Here is a 23,789-nt window from a genome sequence, read left to right as displayed (position 1 = left end):
ATTTTTATTATTTATTTACACAAGTTAACTTAAAACAATTAAATTATAAAACACGTATCATACAAATAAATGGTGCTCCCCTTAGACTAATCAATTAATTATATACTTAAATCGTAAATTAAAAAATAAATTTAATTTTAAGTGACAAAACCAAAGTTCCTAAAAATGTCATATGGGTCTTTTATGAACTTAACCTCAAAGTGTGCACACATTACGATTTTTTTCTTGTGTTTATATTAGTTTAAAGTTGTTTTTGAAAGGTAAGTAAATGCCAAAAGAATTTCACACAAGCAATCTGGTATTAATTTTAGAAAATGGCTAAAAGTATTCGTAGTAAGTGGAAGCGAAAGTGTCGTGCAATCAAACGAGAACGTTATGGTAAAAAGGAACTGGAGCGTTTAAAGAAGACTCTGGGGATCGATGATAGTCAGTCTGATAATAAGGATGTAAATAAGACTGAAATTTCGGAAGTAGTCAACGTCGTAGATGCTAAATCCATGAAAAACAAAGGAGAAAACGATGAACAAATGAAAACTGACACAAAGAAACGCGTTTTTAACCCTAAGACTTTGAGAGATGAACATGGTGCATACCCCGTATGGTTACACCCGAGGAAAATTGCTAAGAATAAGTCCAAGAAAGCAAAGAAAGTGAAAAAAGGGAAACACTAATTGTTAAGTATAGTTGGTTTATTAAAAATAAAAGTACATTTTTAAATGTTTATTTATGTTTTTACATATAAATATAAGTTTAGATTTTTACATAGATGTATACACCGATTTTATAAAGTCCTAAAGTGAACACATTTACACCCTGGAGGATGTTCTTGTGGTTTTTCACAGTCACAGCTTTCTTCCTCAGATGGAGGAGGAAAATGCTTAGAGTTACTAGAAGGCGAAATTCCTTGATTTTCAACATCGATGCTACTTTTTAGATGTTCAATATCTTGATTATAACTTTCCTAAAATTAATTTTTGCTGTTGTACATCAGGGGAATTTAAGAAAAATTTATCGTGTACCAATCGTCGCAGTTTGCATGCTATACTACCGATATCGCTAGATATTCTATCAATATTTCCATAAATACTTTTAAGATCCTGCTTCGTAACTTCATTGTTACTTTTTTCTTTCATCATCTGAAATCACCATGAAATTAATTACACCACCCGGTCGTCCTCTTCATAATAAATTACAGATATTAATTTTTCGCTTCGCTCAAATTGGTTTAAATCGTTTTAAAATTACACTGACCGCCCGTGTAATATGCAAGAACCTGAAATATAAGACTTTACCTTTTCCAGCGTCTGCAGACGTTTATCCATCTTATCCAATCTTTGCTGTGCATCCAAATCTTTGGCCTCGAGCGCCGTATCGTCGTCGTCTGAAACGCGACGTAGTTAACTCTTGTTGGATTCGGCTCTACCCATTTCCATATCATGAAATATGTAAATACTCACTCTCTTTACGACAAGTCTGACCGTCTCTTTGCAATACGAAGGACTCTTTGCATTCGCATCGGTAGCTCCCGGGTGTGTTGTAACATATTTGGTCGCAAGGCTTCTGCTTGCACTCATCCACGTCTTTGTCACAGAGCTTACCAGTGAAGCCTGGTGGGCAGATGCACACGGACTTGGTCTTGCAAGTGCCGCCGTTCTTGCACGGCAGACTGCAGTCCGCTAAAACAAACAGAATCCCATCAAAAAGATGGATAATAAAGAAACAGAGTTCCAGGCATGAATTATTCATCGCTTAGTTTCTTGTTGAATTCAGAACAAAACATTTTCTCTGCATAAAATTCTGTTTAAGAAAATAAAAAGCAAATAAGTGGTTGATAGACTGTTTTTCTACCAGTTTTGTATTAAATACATAACTTCCTTTCGTACTGCCATTTGCCGGTAATACTCATCAATTAACAGGGCATTATTTATTTTTTATTTAATAAAAAAGGAAAATAAGTAAACTTTGTAGAGCGAATAACAAAATAATAATCAGAAAAAAATATAATTAATATTAATATGACATGCAAATTTTCTCTTCTGGAATATTTATTAATATCCACTTCGCCTCACTTTTTCACAATTCTAACAAATTTCTACTAAATTTCTTCTAAATCTAAAGGTTGAAGATTTTACACGTTGTACTTACTTTGAATCTGCGCATTTTCACAACGAATTCCGGTGAATCCCGGAGGACAAATACAAATCGGAGGCCTACAGGTTCCTCCATTTAGACACACAGGACACATGGCTGAAAAAATTACAACAATTACGAAACTGAGGGCTAAAAAAGGCTTTGAGGACGTGATCGAAAGCCTTACGTCTGTCATCGTCTTGCAACCCGTTGTGTTTGGAAGGACGTTGTTTAGGACAAATTCGAGCACAAGTGCACTGAGATTGGGGACACACTACGTGAAGAGGACACAAATTGGGACATATTTGGGGACACCAAGGTGGACAATGCTGGGGACAAAAGGACGGGCCCAGAGACTGACAAAGACAGATAGTTTGAACGGGACCATAACCATTGGGACAACTACACCCGTCTAAAATCGATCAGCGTCCATCGAAAAATTGCTGCTTTGTGCGATACATACCAGGGGTATACACGGTGGTTTTAGTTTCACAATACGTGCCGTCGTATCCCGGGGGACACATGCAGACGTTGGGTCTCACACATTTGCCTCCGTTGATACAAGGCTGAGAGCACACAGCTGCAATAAAAATAAAATAAACACAAAATCTTTACAGTACAATTTTCCGCTTTGTTTAATTGATTTCAAATAAAAAAAATGCCATCATTTAAGCTAAAATAAAGCCGCTTTTTTATTAATATGATACACAAATATTTTATCGCGCAATGTGGACAAACAAAGTGGTAATGCCGATGTTGCATTAAAACGTTGACTGTGTCAAGGAAATATAATTTACAAAAATGGTAGGTACCAAAGATAAGCTTTAATCTTTGCAAATCCAGGCGAAAGAATGCAAAAATAATGGTTCAAGCGTCATTAGTGGAGAGCTCAAGACTAGATCCATATATAGATGAGTGAAAAAGAATCCCTCTGGTACTGGACAAGTTGCAGAACTTCCGTAATTGGATATAAAAGTTGCTGCTTGCTTGGGAAAAAGAACCTGTCGCTGCGTTGTAATTGTGTTTCAAGAAGACTAGCAGGACGGGATAATGAGGGAAATAAATAATAAAAAATATCCGCAACGGTGTATTGTAGTTTTTCACTCATCAAAGTAAATTTAATAATTTTGTCATTTTAATTTTTTATTTTGTTGGCACAGCATTAGTTTATGAGCAGTGTCGGTTGTTATATTATAACATTGCGGACTTCATCTTTGTGTTTATGTTTTATAAAATCAATAACGTTCCGCATCTCGTGTCTGTTAAAATTTATATCTACTTCGGCAATTTTCAACGCTGTTACGAAATAACGTAGGTTTTTACAAAGTATAATAAGGTTTTTAATTGTCTCCCTTGACAATCTTTATAAAATAGAAAAACAATTATTTTCAAAAACATTTTTATTTTATTTATATTTTTACTTTGTCTTACTTTGCATAAAACACTTAGTAAAAAAAACAGGTGTATCTATAAGTAGATATACATATTTAGTGGATTTTTATTATAATGTATCAGCAACAACAAACTATACAAACATTTTAACATAATTAATTTTAGGCATTAGTTATTGCTATTGCCAAGCATTTAAGAAATTTTGCTCACAACTCGATTATTATTGTTTTTTGTTTTTGACATAAAAACAAAAGTTCATATTCTACTGAAAGTAGTAAAAACAAGAAGTTCTACAATTTGATCGTACATATACAGGGTGTTTTACATAATTTTACGAGGCCTGCGCCATATTCCGATACAAACTCGATTACAAAATTTTGAAAAATTGGATAATCTGTAATTTGTTGATCCTTTCAAAAATTAAAAGGTTTTTAGTTAGTTAGTGATTAAGATAGATAAACTAGAATCATATTCATGCCGTTTCTTGATAGAACAAATGATAATTGCAGTTTATGACTATTAATGAAACAGTGATTAGTTTGACATTTACTGTTATGGGTTTTCAAAAATTAAATAATTAAATGTGACTTTTGTATATTTGGATGCATACATTAGGCGCAAGCCTCGTAAAGTTGTGTGAAACACTCTGTATACATACCTATGAGTTAACTTTTGACTTTGAAACATGGAATCTAGCATTCAACAATAATTCAATTTAAAATTTCTTTTTTCAAATATGAATTCTGCTTTGGACTTGAAATTTTAAGTTTGAAATTAAAATTAAAAAAAAATATAGCAGGAATCAAGAAACGATATGTAGGTACTACCATTACCTCACAACATTAGCAATATATAATTTTTTAGTGTAGTATGCATTTATTTTATTTCAATTTCAAAAAAGTTCATTTTCATCAAATTAATGACTAATTCATAAGAAATAGACAAACAAATACAAAAAATCTGTTCTGATCTGATTAACAAATCCGACAAACTGTCATTGTTTACTCTTTTTTTGATGAGGTTGTCGATAAAAAAATAAACGGCGATCGCACCGAGGGATTAAAAATCCGTTAATTGGAGCGTTAAAATCGCCTATAATTTACAGCAAATTAAAACCTCGTCGGCCCCTTTTCACGAAAATTTTATTTCGACAATCAATAATCCGCCACGTTTAATTGACAGCTACTAAATTACATTTCTGCACGTGCGGATGTTCCAAAAATCGTGTCGAATTTGTTTAATCTCGATTCACCGGTTTAATTAACTTGAGCAATGTTGTATCATTGCTAATATAATAATTAAAGAGGAAAAACCGCCATGTTTGAGTATAACAACACTTTCGAAATTGTTTATCCGACCACATCATCGGCAGCAACAACACTAAAACTCGTCCCCAAATTGCACCTTGTCAAAACTCGGTTTAACGACAATCAACATTAACACGTCCATAAAGATTATTCCGATGTAAATCTCGGGTTGATCGCATATATTACAGTCACATCAGCAAGGATTCGTGTTTATAAATCACGGTGTATGCTGCAACGTAGACGACTTACCCTAAGGCTTTTAAATGCAGAAAAAGACAAAGTCTTACGAGGAGGTGTTGAATTTTAAATTGGAACTTCAGCTTGGATTACCTGAGGGTTAGGTTTTTATCACAGAGGGATGCACAACGTTGCATAAATTACAGTCAGCGAGGTTGATGATACTTGGAGCTTCGTCAGGCCTTTGTTATTTGATGTATAATGAAATAGAGTAGGGTCTATAACGTTTAATTGTGCGTGGTTGCAATAAATGAGTATTTTTAGAATTTTGCAAGAGTTAAAGTAGTTAATTGGTAATAAACGGGATAAACATAGTCCAGGTTTACCAACGAAAAGGATGACATCAAAGTCTCTGTTCTGAGGACGCAAAATTTAATAAATTTCACATAAAGAGACCAAACCTATTTTTGTTTGAACAACTTTTAACTCAACCATTTGGTATCTTTGATTTTGAGGATATACTACAAAAATTTCGGAAATAGTTGTATAAATATCAAACTAGAGTTTTATCAAAAACTCTATCTTATGTTCATCTCTACATTCGGTTTTTTAAACCTTTTTAAATTTTCTGGCGTTCGTATTCTTCTGAACACGGCGAGAATTTCTCACAACTTGAATATAAAATATCTACAAAATTTGATATAGAGTTTTGGCGACGAGACTTGCCGATATAAATTATTTATTTTTTCGAAATGTAATTGTATTTATTTATTCTTTACGTCCTGAACTTTTTTCTAATGTTCGTATAATCAGAGCATTTTTTAAGCGGCTAAAATCTTAACTTTACGGGTTTTTTTATAATTTTTTCTCCCCGTTTCAGGTCACCGTCTTTACAAACTCCGGCCGCTTTCAGTTTGAAGATTCACTTCTCAAACCCTGTTGAATTGTCGTTCTCGAGCACCTCCAAGTGATACCTAATGACGGTCTGAAAAACCGCTCCCCAATCAAAAAATGCCATTTGTCTTCACAAACATCCGTTAAATTTTCCATGAGTTAACCGCTCGCAACCGATCGATAAATTTAAAGCGAATCTTTCGTCCTTGCGAAAGAAATTGGCCGTAACATCGAGCACTTACGTTTATTACAGCCGTGACTCTTGTAATTGACCTGTGTCCATCCTGGGCAGCAGGTGTAGTCTACTAGAGTGTGGTTGGCGTCTGTGACAACTTCTCTGTGGTATTTTTCGTACACTAACCTGAAAATGGATGGAGTTGCACCCTTGAATTTCTATCCTCGAAGCGAAAAAAAGCCTACCTAACACCTTCGCACCATTGGGTGCCACAGCGTACCATGTATTTCTTGTAGGTGGGTTTGGCGAACACGCGTTTTGTGCGGATGGGGTAACTGACGTTTCTTTGATTTGCGCATACATGTCTCCTGGAAATAAGGAAAGATGTGTTTAGTGTCGGAAGGAATAAACCACATGGTCAAATTCTATTGCTTCTGAGGGAACTCATTGATGTTGATATGCGATCGTAAAAGTGAATTTGTAAGTTTTTATAAGTCTAGACTAGACAAGATTTGTCTACTAAAATTTAATTCTTCCCATCACGAAGTAGACGAAACGATTGACTAAATTCCAGAGCCTGACATAATATTGTTTTAATTCATGTAATAAACAATATTATGTGATCAAAAATTATCTATACGGGATGTTTTTAAAATCAATGTATTCCCATTAACCACTTATGTGATTCGGTATGGTAAGTCAAGCTTTTTAAATCAAGTTGGACGCAATATATCATTTTTATTAATTAAACTGAAACGTCAACTTCTTCAATATCAAAAATCCAATCAAAAATATTGAATAGTCCTAAAAGAGTCGTAAAAGCGTTTTATTTTTCTAAAGCCTATTATTCACACAGTTGATTACAAAACTTGCATTCCGCTTGTTTTGGAAGTTTCGTCTTTGTGAAAAAAAGCTATTTGCATAATACTTATACTAGTAACTTTCGTTTTTAAAAACTCAATTAGAGAACTCTGTACCTACATATCAAAGATGAAAATAAAAAAAATTCTGGACATTTTCTAAATAAATTGAAGGAGTGAAAACTATAAACAAAATAAAGATAGTATGTAATAAAAATGTTAAGATAGTTGCGCACATAAAATAGTCCTTTATTTGACAAATGATAATTAGTTAAAATCAAACAATGGAATTCGAGCTTTCAAATTTTTTATATTTTCTCTATAAAATATATTTTTTTATGTCACTGTCACAATGGGCATTTTGTGTAACTGAAAACAGTTGCATAAAATGCAATTTTGTGACACTGTTTTTTTGACGACATTTTGTGCAATACTTTGGTCATCACTGGTCCCAGATTGTTGTTTTTAAGTGAGAAAATGTTGCAGTTTAATAATTTAAAAAGTACTCAATAGAAAAAAATAGTATAGAAAACACGTGTTACAACCTCTGATTGTAATACTCGTGCATTTATAATACAATGAGAGTATTTGAGACACTTGTTTTTTAATATTCACTACTCCAAAAAATTGAAGGAGCAAAAATTTTACCTAAATTTTTTGTTGATTTTTGAAAGGCTGTTATTTATTTAAAAATGCTCGTATTAAAAGAAAAACTATTTTGAAGCTAGTTCTAGTTTTGAGATCTTTTGGTAATAAAAATTATGTGCCACGGTAATCACGAAATCCTAAGTAGGTAATAAATAGCACGAGAAAAAAAATCTAAAATTTGTTGTTTTTAGAGCACGGACGTAGGTTTTTTTAGTTAGGTCAATGTATAGGCCAGATAACATGTTTATTCACCTTTAATATGCTTTTTTCATATTCTCTTTATGTCAATTTGTCGCTGAGATATCTGACTTTAAATGAAAAAGGATCCTTTTGTCTTTGATCATCGATATCTCAATGACTACACAGAGAGTATTAAGGGTAGTGTCAAATACTGGAATAAATGTCTTATTATAAGATTCTTTTATAATTTTTTGGAATTCTTTTTACCTTCAACATTGATTTAAACAAAAGAGTAAAAAGTAGAAATTTTTTCACTAATATTAATGAGGAGACTAATGTTTGTAGTAATGTGTTGTGTGATAACTGTAACAAACAAAAAAAATAGCAAAAGATCTCAAAACTAGAAACTTAATGCTTCAAAATGTTTTTTTTTTTTAATCTAGATATGACAATTTTTAGATGAATTACAGCCTTTCAAATATCACCAAAAAATTTATGAGAAAAATTTTTGTTTTAACTAAGTAAACAGGGTGATTCTTAAATAGACCGACAAAATTTTATCCTTAGTAGTATCAAATGAGAACATGCTGGAAAAAATATTTAAAAAATTCTTTGTTTAAACGTTCTCCACATAAAATTTATTAAAATTATTTTCGAAGTAAAGCGTACGCCACTGATGTGTTAGCACAGGTAGTGGAAACCATGGTATTAACGTGATGAAAATGTACTTGATCATTGCAACAATTCATAAACGCCGTAAGTGGCACGGATCAAGGGGGTTTTGCCCCTAAAAGGTATAAACGTAAAAAGGGTACAGTTTGTCTCCATTTATCATTAGAAAGCTGTGATAAAATTTTGTCGGTCTATTTAAGAATCACCCTGTATAAATTAATAAAAATAAATTTAAGTTGCAATAGCAACTGTGTACCAACCTAATTACTAAAGTTAAAAATTTTATTAAAACAACTTAAAAAGTGAAATGTGTTAAATTTTAAAAACAATATATTTTCACAAATAAAAAAAATCAAATTTTAAAATTTTAAAAGTGTTTCTGTCGTTTAAGGGCCAATTTAATTCCACAATACTTGTGTGGAAGGAACTTTCGCCTGTTAGAAATTGAAAACAAAGAATTCATTTTCATTAAATGACAAAAAAGCCTTATATGCGCCCATGACGTTGCCTTTGATTGTGCATTGAATGCAGGAAACAAAAAGATGAACCGTTGAAGAATAAGCATCTAATTAAATTAATGAAGACATCTCGGATGGAACGATGACAGGCGACTTTACATATAATGCACAACTTCATTCTTCTGACATTTCGAGTTAATTGCAACACAAGCCCGAGTTTATTTATGAAACGGGAGTACAAATTGTTGTCTATTTTTAACTGAAGAATGTAGTCCGTGACCGGTGAGTCACTTCAACTAAATGACAAGGAATATTAATTAATGAGCCGCTACCTGCTTATCAAAATAAATGTTAATAATGAAATAATAAATGGAAGCTAATCTTCAGTAAGCGTGTGGATAATTAAATCGGACAGTTCGCGTTCGGATTGTTGTTTTTGTCAACGACAGAATTAATCTCTCGGGGATTCCAAAATGATTGTATTTTTCTTTTCGTATTTAGTTTCAATTCATCATTGTGTGCCATAAGTAGAGAATGGTAAAATTGATAAAGTCATTTTGGTATTAAGTTTAATTACAACGTCTGGTTTGGCATTAACGATCTTTTGTTCGCGAACAATGTGTGTGGGAACCTCCCGCAATTTAAAGAGTATCACGAACCGAAAACTCGAGCCCTCATCCAGTTCATCTGACAGGTGCACAGGTGGTCCAACCCACGGGTCCAGAAAAAATCGTGTACTAATGCAGCTCCCGAGTTGCGCTTAATTAATCGGAATTACTGTCAAACGCTTATATTGTCTCATAAACGTCAATTGGATAAATAAAGAAAGGAGAAAGAACGGCCGAATACCTATGTTAAAATATTCAGCCTGTGGGGAAGATGGTTTTGTTCCAGGTAATAATTTAGGTGAGACGTCTTGAAAATTTAAAGTCGAGTGCCATATCATCCATCATTTGAATATGATAATGAGTTGGTTCTTTGCTTTGGTTAAGTCGTTTACTAACCTGTTTGCTGGCTCGAAGATTGGCAGAGATAAGGCGAGACGTGCAATTAAAATGAAGGGTTCGTCTACGAACTAATTCCATTATGGGTAATAGGCCGATAGGAGAAAAAAAGCACAGTAGAGCTGAGGAAATTAGGCTATTGTTTTAAACAGCCAATTTCGTTAATTTACTAAATTGACTTAACTCTACCAAAATGTTAAGGCCATTATAAGGTGTTGAACTCTATAAAGCAACTATTAGAGACAATTACGCAAAAAGAAGGATTTTAATAGGATAATGTCTCAATGAAAAAGATTTTCTTACTAAAAATAAACCGTTTCGTTTTGACCATGTAGCGATCCCAGACACATATCATTTCTGTATCACAGATAAAAGACGTCAGTTATCCCATTTTGTGTTTAAAAAATGTGTTTACGATTGAGTAAATTACTACGACAATGGCCCAAAGAGTCTTCAGGTTTAAATAAAAATATACATACCTGGACATAATAATTTAGACGTGGGACCAAAACAGAGGGTTAACTGGAAATTTACGGTTGAATTTTGAATCAATTTATGCAGTACTAATCAACATAATTGAGATAATTATCGAAAATGACCTAATGGTCATGACTGTCAAGTCATGACAGTTTGTGTGAAATCTGACGTTTACTGACGGATTGAAATATCCTTTTTTGTTTAATATCACACGACTCCCGCTTCACGAATTATTCTATTTGCTGATCCTCATTAAGAATTCTATTCAATTATTCAAACATTTTTTTATTTCGCTCAATTTATTGTTGATTAAAGTAAAACAAACACTTTCTGTTGACCCAAAGGAAAACAAATAAAGTTAAAGATAAGTATAAAATATTTCTGCAAAAAGTCGAATATCAAGAATATTTCTTGGAACATGGTGAGATAAGTTGTTTCAGTGCAATATTTTCACTTTTAAGTCTCCGGACTTTAAACAATTTTTGAAAAATTAACATAAATACCGCCGACATTTACATGCAAACTAAATTACAGAGATAGACAATGATAAATTGTCGCCGGTTCAAAAAACGTCTTGCTATTTAGTGTTTTTTGGATATTCTTCTCCCAATAGTGTCTGTTGACTCTGTTACTCTGAGCACTTTCAATATTTAGAGCAAATTTGCCCGTCTTTTTAAACCGAGAGGTTTATCGCAAAATTGCATCTCTGGTGTATAATACTGATGGGAATCGATTTGCTCCTCAAAGGTTATTGGATTTTAAACTAAATTTTTACCACCAATAAATTAATCAATTCAGTTCGACCTTTTGTGCGTTTTTAATATGCAAGAACGATTAAAACGTCTCATAAAAATCAGTTTTATGGCTGTCTTATTGGCTGCTTTCAGCGGAGACATTTTTATATCTCCTGAAATTTATCACGAGCAAATTCAAATTGCTTGCCTTCGACGGCCCCCATTGGTCGCCTCGAAGGGGTCCAAATGAACATGTACAGCCGTCTCCCGATAAAAGCAACTTGTTGAATTATAGCAGTGTAAAATTTCCTGTCGAAACAAAATAATTAAAACGGCAACATTAAATAAATTATTTCGATAGCTGGTTTAAAAATATAAAAATAAACGCAGTGGTCAGTTTAATTGAGTTAATTTTTCAATCAGAGGCCACTGCCAGTTTAATCTTTTGCCATTAACCCCTCGAACGCCGCCTCTGAACTTCACTTATAGAAATTGGTTAATTTCAACTAGATCCTTGACAGCTACTATTTATATTCTTGCGATCTTGACACTGGTTATCGAACCTTGGCACCCACATTACACAGTTTGCCAATTGTAAATACAGCCAGACGTCAAAATTGTAACATTGCTCAGATAAAACCACCTTGCCTAAGCAAACAGAACAGATTACCAGTTTTCTCAAAGACGGAAGTTAATAATTCGAGGTGTGACTAATGTGCTAACTTGAAGTTACTATGTTGTTTCATTAGCAGTCGGACGCTCCAACAATGGTCAAAGCTGCAATAATCATTCATCCGTCTTTGACTGTGCTTTTACTGATAATACGTAGGCACGCGCTTTAGATTCGATAATGTGCACTTAACGGTGTGAAATACCTCATAAATGTCTCTATAACTTCTAAGTTAGATGTTGCGAACATATGGCGGTCTAAGAAATTACACAGACTTGGAAATGTACGATCAATACAACCAATTACGACAGAGCCGGATTTGAAATTTTGCCATAATTCTAAGTGTATCCAATTTACTGTTACAAGTTTATTTACAAATGGACAAGCACTTGTATGTAATAGAACTTGGAACAACACTGTGTATTTGCTTTTAATTATCGGCTAGAGTTCTAAATGATGAAATCAAGTTAGGTTTCAAGCCGTAACAAATAATTTTCCCGTTTTTTTCTAAGCGGATTTCTTTACGAGTATTGCGTGAGAAAAAAGCTCGGTGAAAGCTCGGCGGATTTGTTTGAACACCCATACCTTGCGGTGGTAATAAATAAAGATATACAGAAATCGAACGGCTCAGCGACCACTAGTGTGCAAACAACAACGAAAATGCTATAAAATCCAGAATGTGATTTATTTTCGTATAAAAATGGGCGCGAGTAAGCTGCAAAGAGCTTTCAGCACTTTCTTTAAGTAGGGCTCTGCAATGAAATACATTTTTCTTCTTCGCATTAAATTGATTTAAGTACACGGAATGCTATAATTCAACTTAATGAAAACTCAACAAGAAGCTATGGAAAGTTGTAATTCTCATTTTATTAACTGCAAATTTTAATTCATAACTTCTAAGTCGATTTAAGCTTTGCCTCCTTACTTTATTTTGTGTTCATTGTTTCTAAACTCCCATGTTTGTTTGAAAACTATAAGCTACCTGTGACTGACAGAAAACCTTTGATTCTATATCATAATAAAACACATCATTATGAACTAAATTAACATTTTTATTACTTCCACTTTCTCACTGTTAACTTTATTTTCTTTAATAACACTATACATTGTGTTAGCATAGATATTTTTTTCTGCTTATAAAAATGTAAATGACTGTAGTGGTACAATAAAGAAAAGTCAAGAAGCAAAGGTAAATGACCAAAGTAAATAACGATGAGTGTTCCTAAAAAATGTTAGTAGGAGGCGATTTTGATCATTTTGAGTATTTTATATCAATTTTTTGTTTGTTTATCTATAGTGGTTTTGCTTTTTGGATTTTTAATTTTTTTTGATTAAGTGGGAAATTTTCATGTTCTAGGTAGTTATATAGGTATAGAAACTAGAAGTTAATTTCTTAATAAGAAGGAAGAAAATACAGTAATTGTTACCTGAAAAAAAATGGTGACTATTTAATCAAAAGAAATATTAATTTGGTTCATATTGAAGGGTTTTTAAAATGATGAAAATAAGATTAAAAATAAGAAAGAAGGCTTGGTATTGAAAAGTGTTTTTTTGAAAAATATTTTTTTTTGCAATTCTGTGAATTTTATTTCAACGATTTCAACAAAAATTTTATTGATATTGCATTTTTGTTTTTTGTATTTTTTATTTTGTTGTGTGTTGTATTCAGATCAAAGCATTTGGGTTTGACCTTAAGATGCAGAGACAAAGAGCAGCTTCAAACAAAGCCTTTTTCTAAAATTATTGGATCAGAAGTCTCCACCGTTTTGCTCATTTCTTTATTTTTCCGCATTCCCGACTTTGTTTACGAGCATTGTCACTCTAAATAAAAATCGTAAAATTGTTAATCGAGTTGTTGAACTCTTTATTGTCAGTTAATTGTTTACGTGTGGCAAAAAAATCTTAAACAATAAACATTGATTGCTAATATCGGATGAGAAGTGCAGTTCAAAAGGTGACAAAACGATTTATGTGTTGAGAGAATATACGGAACGTTTCCTACTGTCACAAACATGACTCGTCACAAACTATCCATCATTATAATTTATTGATAATTACTCGAGAAGAATTGATCGTTGTGCCGCTCGCTTCCTTGCAATAATTTTCACCGAAAAAAACAAGACTTAATTCAATCAGAGAAGAGAAACGATTTCTTCTAGAGCGGTTTATCCTGAGAGTTTCCCGTTTTGAAAATTACTACATCTTGTATCTAAAACGGGCAATTGAAGTTATAGCCGACAATAAGGTGCGGTGTTGCGGAATTTAAAAAAACGGACGTATGGCCGCTGTTTCTTGACATTTATTTATGTATCAGAGATGTAACGTCGAGATTTGTCGAAACGGTCTTCCCACGCTTCAGGGATTTTTCGTGTTTTAATACGGGATTTAATTAAATTTTAAAATAGAATGTTCTGGGTAATTTCGCAGTCGTTTGGAATTTTAATGGAAATATCAAGTTGAAAGGGTAGAATGTCTATAAATTCGATATCGGTGGCTGTAAATTATTCAGGGCGAATGTAGCAACGATTATAACAGTCGTAATTTACCATTCGCACAATTGAATCCAGAGACGGACTTGATAAAAACAGAGAATCGCCGAAACTGTAATATGCATGTTCTCTCCCGGATTTTCTTTAAAAGAAGAAGGAAACATTTTGTAACGTAATTTTACAAATGCATATTACCTTCCAGTCATTTATTGTTTCTTAATGAGTGCAACGAAAAAAACATTGATTATATGTATTGCAAACTTGTATTTGCTTTTCGTTCCGCGAGAAAGTGATTTATTATTCATTTACACCATTCATTCTTTTATGTCTTTAGTAGTTACATAATTATTTACTTCGTAATGATCACAATTATCTTTAAATCTCATTAGCTTTCTTGAAGTTTGTTTGTTCCTTAATTTTATTCTGAGGCGCTGTGTACTTAGGCTCATTTTAAAGTAATCTTAAGTTTCTTCCTGTTTCGGAACCAAACGCCGGAAGTGCATTTACCATCTCACGTAATTACTGTGCATAATCCTCAAGTTAGTACCGCGATAATTCTTGGTTACACCTCCTTTGAACTGACAAGTGCAGTAGAATTTACAATTTAAATCCTCGTGCTATAAATTTCAATCAACAAAGCAACTGTCAGATAAGTTTGCTTTAACGCTTCTCCGTTATTAAATTTCAGCGAGTAGTTTTCAGCCATACGGAAAAATTAGTTATTCCGAACGTTGCTGAAACGAAATGTGTCTTTCTGGCTGTCGGCCAAGGATGTAAAGGTTTGTTGATTCGATCGTTATTGCGAGACATGTCGTCTAGCAGTAACTACGAACTACGTGACCACATCTCGCGTTATTCTTGTCCTTGCGTACGAAAATAAATCACATTCTCGCGTAATGTTGCGGTGGTCAGGAATAATGCGAGAAAAATTTTAATGGGTGGAGAGAATTGAGAATTCCCAGGCCGGGAGGTCATTGCAAACATTGAATTGCAAGGAAAAAACATATTAGGGATTTGTTTTTCGCCATAAATTGGAGAAAAATTGTTTGGTTAATATTGGCAACGACTTCCGGTGTCTGAAATGTTTCCTCCTGGGACTTGAAGTTGCCGAAAAGTTACCGCAAAGTTGACATTTGCGACTTTTATTTGCGGTTCTTATATTATCATTGAAAAAACAAGTGTTTCGTCTCGGACTCTGTGTGACAGTTTTACGAAACTGACAAAACCAAAAGAAAATTTTATACAAAATATCAATTGTAACTGTTATTGAATCGTACAAAAACTTGTGTTTTATTACTTACTTTAAAAAGTAAAAAGTGTTTTGTGAAAACCACCTTTTTTAACATTCTTGAAGATGGTATCAAATCGTCAGATATTTAGACAAGGTGTAAGGTTTCAACTTCAAGTATTTTAGGTACACCCGAAAGCTGAAACTTTGACAATAATAAGATAATGAGCGTTTAAGTATGGGATAATTTCCCTCTTGTGGCATTAACAATAAAGATATCTCGTTTACTGGTGAATAAATTCTAGCACTTTCCTGGAGATATGTGCAAGAAACAAGTCAAGCGTATACGTGCAATACTGGCACTATCTCTTGCATGTTTCAAGAGATATTATGGGCAATGTGGAACAAATAGCAAACAATATTGCACTTTAGATGCAGTTATACTATTTCATGGGAAGTGAGATTTTTTAGATAACGAAACCGAGTCCAACTCAGTGACTTTCAATTGGAAGAAGACAAATTTATTGGGACTCTTGGGCACTCGGCTGTATACATTTAAAGTGCTTGAAATCCGGTCTCAACAAAATGGTCTTCACTATATTACGATTTTTAGTTGCAACCAGCAATTTTATTGCCTTTTACACGAGTTAAATTAAAGCAATCGCGCCATTTAACTTGTAACATTGAATTAGCATAATCAACTGGACCGATATTCTGAAGAACGGACGGGTGAAGGCCGCAAAAACGGTGGTCAAAACAAAACATGCTAATATGAGTTTACTGTGGTAGTTTTGTTGGCTGGAATAAGTGTAGCGACACGCATTTTTGCGTCTAGAGGAGTTAATGGCGAATCATGCGAAACCATAAAACGGTCGATTCAAATTAATTAAAGTGTAGTTAAACGATAATTGAAGGTAATATAAGGAGGCATTTAAACTATAAAGATAAAATCGGACAATAAAGCTGGATTTTATATGGGGGTCTGCGAGGATTGAGTCGACTGGACCAGAGTACGAATCAAATAATCATCGACAAATTAAAAATGCAGTAGACGAAAAACCGATCGAGCAGATGGAAAGTTGGGCTTCTATTTGGAAATTGTGGTTGTGTTTCAGAGTTTTTTTTACAACAAATAAGTGTCGGCGATTAAAAAATTGCTTCTGTATCCCAAAACAACAGTAAAAAAGCTTGCCACTTACCTCCATCGGCATAACACAAACAAGTAAACGATTTGAAACATCCTGTGTTTCTTCAAATACAAGTTTTCATAGGGCCGTTACGAACACAAACTGCAAATATCGTCGTGTTTGTTTTAAATATTAAGAGTGAATAATAAACAGTGCCACTAAAATAAACTTGAAAGTGCACAGACATGAGTTCAATCGTAATTTTAAACCGGGTGGGATTAATAAAAATTTTCTTCACAAGTTCATAAAAATACCAAAATAATCATTTTTTATTTAGAACCAACAACAAAAAGCATGTCTCAAAACTAATTGAAAAAAAAAAACTACCAAAAGAAAATGTTAGAATTTTTTATTTACTTAAAAACAAATATTTTAAGAAAATCTGGCATAATCCCACTATCCATAATTTTCAAACACAAGATACACGAACCTACCACAATAAAAACAGCACCTACAATTTTTTTACAATAAGCAAAAGTCTTTTTTCGTATTTCTTTGATTTTATTTTTTTTTTTTTGACGTAAGAACAATGTGGTGAAATTATAACTTCCGAAATGTAAATTATTATTCCAATGCTGTTAATATGAGAGAAAATACAGTAAGTTTTTTATCATCCGGACTGTTGACTTTTCTTATCTACCCTTAGCACTGCACTACAGTTTTTTTCAAGATAAGGGGAAAAGAGAATATGTCTGTACTAAGAATAAGACAATTTGATATTTATTTTCGAATTCTTTTCCAGTGGCGTGCTTGTGGGTCGCATGTTAACCAGCACCCAAGCTCACGATGCCAGTCATCACTGTCACTTTTACACGGCGTCCCGCGCCACCCTTGCACGACAATCGCGCATAATTGCATTATTCAATATGTCCATAAACAGAATGCTTGTTGTTTATTTTTCCGCTACCACATCTTGCTCATCTCCGTTTCTCTGTCTATTTTACAGCCACTATAATTTTTTTATCGCTTGCATTTAAGACCAGTTTCATCAAGCTTAAGAAGCTTTTATTCCACTAATAAAATCCGGTTACGAGCACCATGGCCACATTTCGTTAGCGCTTATTTGGAAAAATGGCGGATGAACAACGCCACCTGTACATTTTTATGACGTCTTTGTACGTAATCGACCAACTTCATTACAATACCTTCATAAATATTGAAGTTACGACGTAAAAGTTGTCTTTTTTTTTGTTAACTACTTGTTGGGATCAGATGGCGGATGAAGATGCTAAAGTTATTGTTTGGGAACTAATGGAACAAAAAAGGTAGCAATAGAAATTAATCATAATGATTGGCGCATCAGTCTGTTGCATATAATAAATCAAAACAAAATTGAGTTAGTTTATGCTTCGATGTTTGACGTTCGATTAATCAATTTTTGGCAAATGAAAAAATTCGACGCTCGATTAGACTCAAAGTAAATAAAACATCTTTGAATTTGTGTGAAAATGATGTTTCTCAAGGTTGGCAGCTAAAAAAAGATATTTTTTATAAGAATTTATTAGCCATATTCTTATTAAATATACTCTACATACTGTCGTAAAATTTATAGATATACCTATGTCTTCACATAAGATGGAGTTATTGGTCAGAAATAAAAATGGACTCGACTCCATAATTTCTATATTTAATCATCACTTTAAACGCACATAAGAGTAATAAACAAAAATAATACAAAAGCACGTTTCTTTGTTTTTTTGTTTTTCGTTGTTTGTTTGTTTTTCTTCAGTTTTTCATTGTAAAAAACTCATATTTTAATTATAATAATTTGACGTTACAAAACAATAATCGTACTTTACAAACAAGTTACTGTAAAGCCAGATAAAATTATACGTTTTTGTTCAAAATTGTTAATGTTCTTCAGGTATTGCAGTCCTAAAAATATCTAATTTTTTTTAGACAGGTCAAGATGGACAAGTGGTTGAACATTTTATCGAAAAATGTCTTAATTATCGTTGTTACACACATTTTTTTATTACTTTTATTTACCTTTTGTCACTATTTCAGAATATTTTCCTTTATTTTTTGACTCGCATGGGATAAAATAAAATTTGGTTGATTTGTGAGTTTTGGGACAGGCCGTATACAGGCTGCGCCAAAACTCGCGCCCCAGAGAAAAATTTCAAGTAAGATAAGATACCAAAAAATGTTTAAAAAATTCTATCTGCCAAAAAATTTTGATATTAATTTTTTTGACATTTGACATTTTTTATGTCTATTTAATGATACTGATGATCTTGTAACTTGGAAAATTATTTTTCCAACAGAAATAAATAATGTCAAAGTGCAAAATTTAAACTTTCATAACTTTGAAATTTTTATAGATATAATTTTTTCAACATTTTTTCCAGGTTCCTGGTATCTTACCTTACATGGCATTTTTCTCTGAGGCGCGAGTTCTGGTGCACCCTGTATTAAACTAGAAATAAAGAAATAAAATCAGACTACTAGAAGAAAGTAAATATTTTGACAATGTTTATTGTTGGTGTTAAACTTTTATAGATCTGGATTAAGTGCTACCAACTGTGTCTGTAAAATTAACCAGAAAAAAATACTATTTATTTTGATTCTTAGACACATTTACTTTTCAAGTTGTTAGTTGAATTAAAATTATCGATTAATGAGCTAGGAAAACCAAATGAGGGCACAAATTCTCAAATTCCGACCGAAAACCAGATAAGTTTTATTATGAGTGCGCTATGATGATTAATGCAAATTAAATGAGACCCACCACGAACAAACATTTACTTCCAATCAATATTTAAAGTTAAACAAATTTATAAAAATAATAAACACATTAGGAAACGAAATTTCGACGTTTTCGTCACTATTTATTGTGAAGCTTTGCGGTAATTCGCTTTAGGAAAGTTATTAAAATTATCTCTAAACTTTAAACCTTTTCCCTCGCTAATCTCCCTATAATTGCAGAAAACACAAACAAGCCCAATTAACAATATATCATTGCTGTCACCTGATATTTATTATTCCCGATGTGCGGGTGTATGCGATTACTTATTCCCGTAGCACGCGCAAAAAAACTTCATAAAGAACCGCATACACGTCAAAGTCATACATATAAAGCCGGTAAAAATGAGTTTTGTTATTGCAGAAAACTAGCATTCACGTGGGAAGTAAGGTAATATAAATGCGGTTGGCTTAAGGCAGCTAAATGGAAGGAAAAAGTTGATTTAGTAAGAGAAGCGAAAAGATGTCGTTGAGAATTTCGTGGGAAAGCTCGTTAGCAACTCGGAATAACAGATGTAAAATGCAAATAAAAGCTCCTTCGACGAGGTGAAAGTGTCGCAACGTTGATTGCTCTAATTGGTGGAAGGAACAAGGGAATGTTGCTGGAGGCGAGGCAAGGAATGTGCTGAATTCTTGCCAACAGAATTTATTTATGGCAGGGTTTTTCGTTTTGGGGTGTTACTGGTGATTAACATTTTCTGGTTAAAGACCTAAAGTGGGATTTATTTCTGGATATCAAATTTTTATTCAAATACTTGAGCTATTTAGAATAGCTCTCTTTTCTCCTTCGTTCCTAATTCCTTAAAACCGCCAAATCGCAAAAAATCCAATTTCGACAATGCTCCCCATTTCCATTCGAAATTTATGACTCCCGGAGCCATACGTAAATAAAATCTAATTCATGTAAGCAAATTGGAGCGACCTCCTAACTCCTCAAAAACCCAATTATCCCCCGATAGCGACTCACCCCGGATGGTGCTTGCTGTAGGGGTTGTAGCGGATCCCCGTCTTTTCGTCGACCACCGTCACATCATTGATGTTTCTTTGATGATGAGGTCGAGCGGTCGTCGCGACCGGATGATATGGAGGGTATGTCGAGTAAGGGTAAAAGTGGCGTGCCTCACTCGCGGTAATCAAGACAAACACCAGCGTAAGACACAACTGCATTGTGCGTACTGCAACGCGCTTTGGGGCCTCAACACGTGAGTTCTTTCGCCGGTACCACCGCGTGGATCACGTGATAAAACTGCATCGGTGCATTACGATGAATGGAGATGCTGACGCTGGAGGCGGCTAAGAAGTTGTGGAGGGAGAAGGGAGCACATGGAGGGGTGGGATATTCAAGCTTTTGCACAAAATTTATATTTTACTTTGATTATCTAGGGCCAGCTTTTGCAATACTTTACAAAATTTGCTTTATATCAGAAATTAATGGCAATTACTGTCGGTTACCAAAGCCTGGAGCTTCTCGTTTGGACTGGGCCCACACACAGTGTCAAGCTCTAATTGATGAATCCGAATTTTTCCCAGAAGATACTCTTAACGAGATATTGAAATATCGCTGTCGATCTAACGAGGCCGAAAATTGATAGCTTTTTGGTCCATCGACGGACTAATGTCGAGTGACAAGGCGAGAAATTGAGTTGCTGAAATTGTATAACTCTTGGAACAAATTTAATAAGGCCTAACTTGTTATTGTCAAAAAACACAATTTAGAAAAAAGTGTATTACTTTCGGCTAGAAATGATAGCGTGTTCGTATATTACGAAACACGAGTAAGTTTTATTTATGGCTCGAGAGAAGAATTTATGACGCAATAGTACACAGGGTGTAGCCAAATTTATTGCAGTTTATGGAAATATAACAAACTTGCAGGATTACTTTATGCAGTAAATTCGGTTTAGTCGAATGCAGAGATTAGGTGCACACGTTGCAGACTTGCACGAGAAGTTTTAATCTTTATTAATAAAGCCGAGTTGAATCGTTTCCTTAATTTGAGATAAGTTGTGAGCAGTTTTTAGATGAACCAAATGTTGCTAATTTAGCGTGGCACTTGTAAAAAGTATTTCGGGGAAAGTCTATGACCTCTGTGACATTTATGCGAAAAAAGTGTAAAATTGAAAGAAAATGGTTTCGTAGAAATTGCAAACAGGTCTGTCTTTTTGGCTCGTTAATTAATTCAGAATGCAGACTCTTCCGTTCCTTGTAAGAAACGTGACCGAAAAGTGAGGGTTTTATTTGAAAAAAGACGAAAGAAGGAATGACAAGGGATTCTTTCTTGAGCTGTCTCAAAACCGCAAACATAAAATTAGCAGCAAATACGCGTATGCAGAAGAGATTTAAATAGAATTCGTTCAGAAGTAAAGATAAAATTTAAAAAAGCATGTATTATTAAGAAATTTAAGAACTTTCAATGTATAAGGCACTTATATACTTACGTAAGCAAGCTCATATTCCATTAAAATCAATATTTTTATACCTCAAATAAAAAGTTGCGTTTTTTGTAATAAGTAGGTATTGTTTTAAAAATAAAAAGTAGGTATTTACCCTGCATAAAATTTTCAACAATTTAAAATTATATAATTTTTTTATGGTGCATAATATTTTATTTATTTTATTGCGAGAAATATCAAGAAAGCATATTTTCTTTTCCATTTCTTTGGTTGTAAACTCGCCGAGAAAGGATTTGCTTTAAATTACTATATTTAAAAAGCCACTTCGAGCGGTGGCTAATAGACACTGGTAAATTAGAGCTGTTGTATCGCAAAGACCCAGCATTCTAATTTCTTGTTTACTACCTCATCCATTAGTCTGCACTTCGCAGTCACTTTTTCACTTCTTTTTATTGCATAGCGCATCCCATCATTAAAATCAAGGCCGCTGATCGATAATTACCTCGATAATATCTCGCCATCAAAAATGGGTCAATCCTGATTGCTTCTAGTGGTAATGCTAGCCAATTACAGTCCATTGAATGTGTTATTTCTGCACGAATCTGAAAGTCGTTACTGTAATCACGCTCCGGTATTAAAAGACATTTCGATGCTTGATCCAAAAAGGATGAAGCTTCTCTCATGCATGTGCTTTTAATTAAACGCTTGCCTGACCCAATTATGGTGCGGTCACATCGATGTGTTATCCTGCAACCGATCCCGACATTTACATCATTCAATTATTGCAGATTCATGTAATGGAGTGATTCACACCGAATCCGTGCGGTTACGCTCTTAATTGCTGCGGTTGTTCCAATGATTCAGTTTAGGATTAATTGGAGTTTTGTTTGCAGAAAGGGGCTCTTGGTAAGCCAATGTCCGATAAGGGCTTATCGAAGGTTTGTGGAAAGGGCAGTTGGCCGAGATAAGGTACCAAAACAGTATCTTAGTGTTTTGATACTTCAGCAAATAAGAGAAAAGTTTTCCTGATTTGATTTCTCAATTTCCAAATTAGAGAATCAGTTCCTGACAAAGTTGTAGAGAAACTTTTTCCAATAATCCGGGAATAAATTATCAATTTATCTTCTCAAACTTGCGCTTAATCTACTTATCATTATTTTCTGAACGTCAAATGATACAGAACTATATGATTCGGGATTCTATCGCCCCTAACGGTAACTAAATTACGAAGAATTGGAAAAAAAATGTATCAATATTTATTCTGTAGTCGTAATTTGCAAATAGGTATATAGTGTTACTTTCTGAAGAAAATAGAGTATAAGTATCGATATAAATCATATTTTTGAAATGTTGAACCAAGGCTCACTTTAAGTAAAAATTCTTTTACGTTTTCTGGTGCTTAACAACTCTTGTCACAAACTTTTCCTTGTTTTTTGCTGGTTGAATTTTCTGATATGGACTCTTCCAGCTAATAGTTGGATTTATCCCAACTTATCCCATGAATGAAAATACGCAAGGAATTACGATCAAGGGCTGGAGCAGCTCCGGAGCGCCGGATCAATAGAGGTGTGAGCGCCACCTGGTGCTGGGTCTGTGTTGGCGTCAAAATGGGCCAAGGTTGCCGAGTCCCAATTTCACTCCGGCCTGGAGTCCTACTTCGGTCCCGATTGAGCTTTTCGCTGCTTGATTTTACTTTAGGGAGCTTTAGTTTGAAAGTCATAGCGAAATATATCGCACTAATGACGTTCTTTGAGTTGATAAGCATTTTTCAACGAAAACTTCCCAACTTAATTAACTCATTTTGTAAAATCGAAAAAGTTTGCTAATGTTGAGAAATTCATTAAAAAGTCCGACGCGGTCAGCCGTTTCGCACGTCTCTTGAAATTGACAGTCGGTTTACAAGAAGCAGAAGAAATAAAAAATCACTCGAAACGTTTGGAATTATGCCGCGCAATTTGTTAACATCTTC

General features: G+C 33.8%; 2 protein-coding genes across 4 annotated transcripts; one reads left to right on the top strand and one right to left on the bottom strand.

The window, feature by feature from the left end:
• The first annotated feature begins 107 nt into the window (after positions 1-107).
• On the top strand, positions 108-723 carry LOC123014712 (protein LLP homolog). The gene is made up of 2 exons (XM_044413959.1): positions 108-260; positions 312-723. Exon 2 carries the CDS (start codon positions 315-317, stop codon positions 669-671), a length of 357 nt encoding a protein of 118 aa, XP_044269894.1. The 5' UTR covers positions 108-260; positions 312-314; the 3' UTR covers positions 672-723.
• LOC123014710 (protein jagged-1b-like) lies at positions 672-20,682 on the bottom strand. Of its 3 annotated transcripts, none has more exons than XM_044413955.1 (10): positions 20,395-20,682; positions 6,321-6,443; positions 6,143-6,261; positions 2,594-2,710; positions 2,318-2,542; positions 2,146-2,247; positions 1,458-1,676; positions 1,293-1,381; positions 1,020-1,136; positions 672-961 (listed from the first exon to the last, which is right to left on the bottom strand). In XM_044413955.1, the coding sequence occupies exons 1-10, from the start codon at positions 20,592-20,594 to the stop codon at positions 782-784; spliced, it is 1,491 nt and encodes a 496-aa protein (XP_044269890.1). In that variant the 5' UTR covers positions 20,595-20,682; the 3' UTR covers positions 672-781. The 3 variants fall into 3 exon arrangements, with proteins under 3 accessions (XP_044269890.1, XP_044269891.1, XP_044269892.1); XM_044413956.1 differs by lacking the exon at positions 20,395-20,682 and adding an exon at positions 10,377-10,535; XM_044413957.1 differs by lacking the exon at positions 2,318-2,542.
• Between the last annotated feature and the right edge of the window lie 3,107 nt (positions 20,683-23,789).

This window comes from Tribolium madens, unplaced genomic scaffold (genome assembly GCF_015345945.1).
Source record: "Tribolium madens isolate multiple individuals breed KSU strain unplaced genomic scaffold, Tmad_KSU_1.1 Scaffold_97;HRSCAF=244;Tcas5.2_LG3a, whole genome shotgun sequence".
Lineage (NCBI taxonomy): Eukaryota > Metazoa > Arthropoda > Insecta > Coleoptera > Tenebrionidae > Tribolium > Tribolium madens.
The sequence above is the reverse complement of the archived record's forward strand: the minus strand, read 5'-3'. Positions and strand labels throughout refer to the sequence as shown.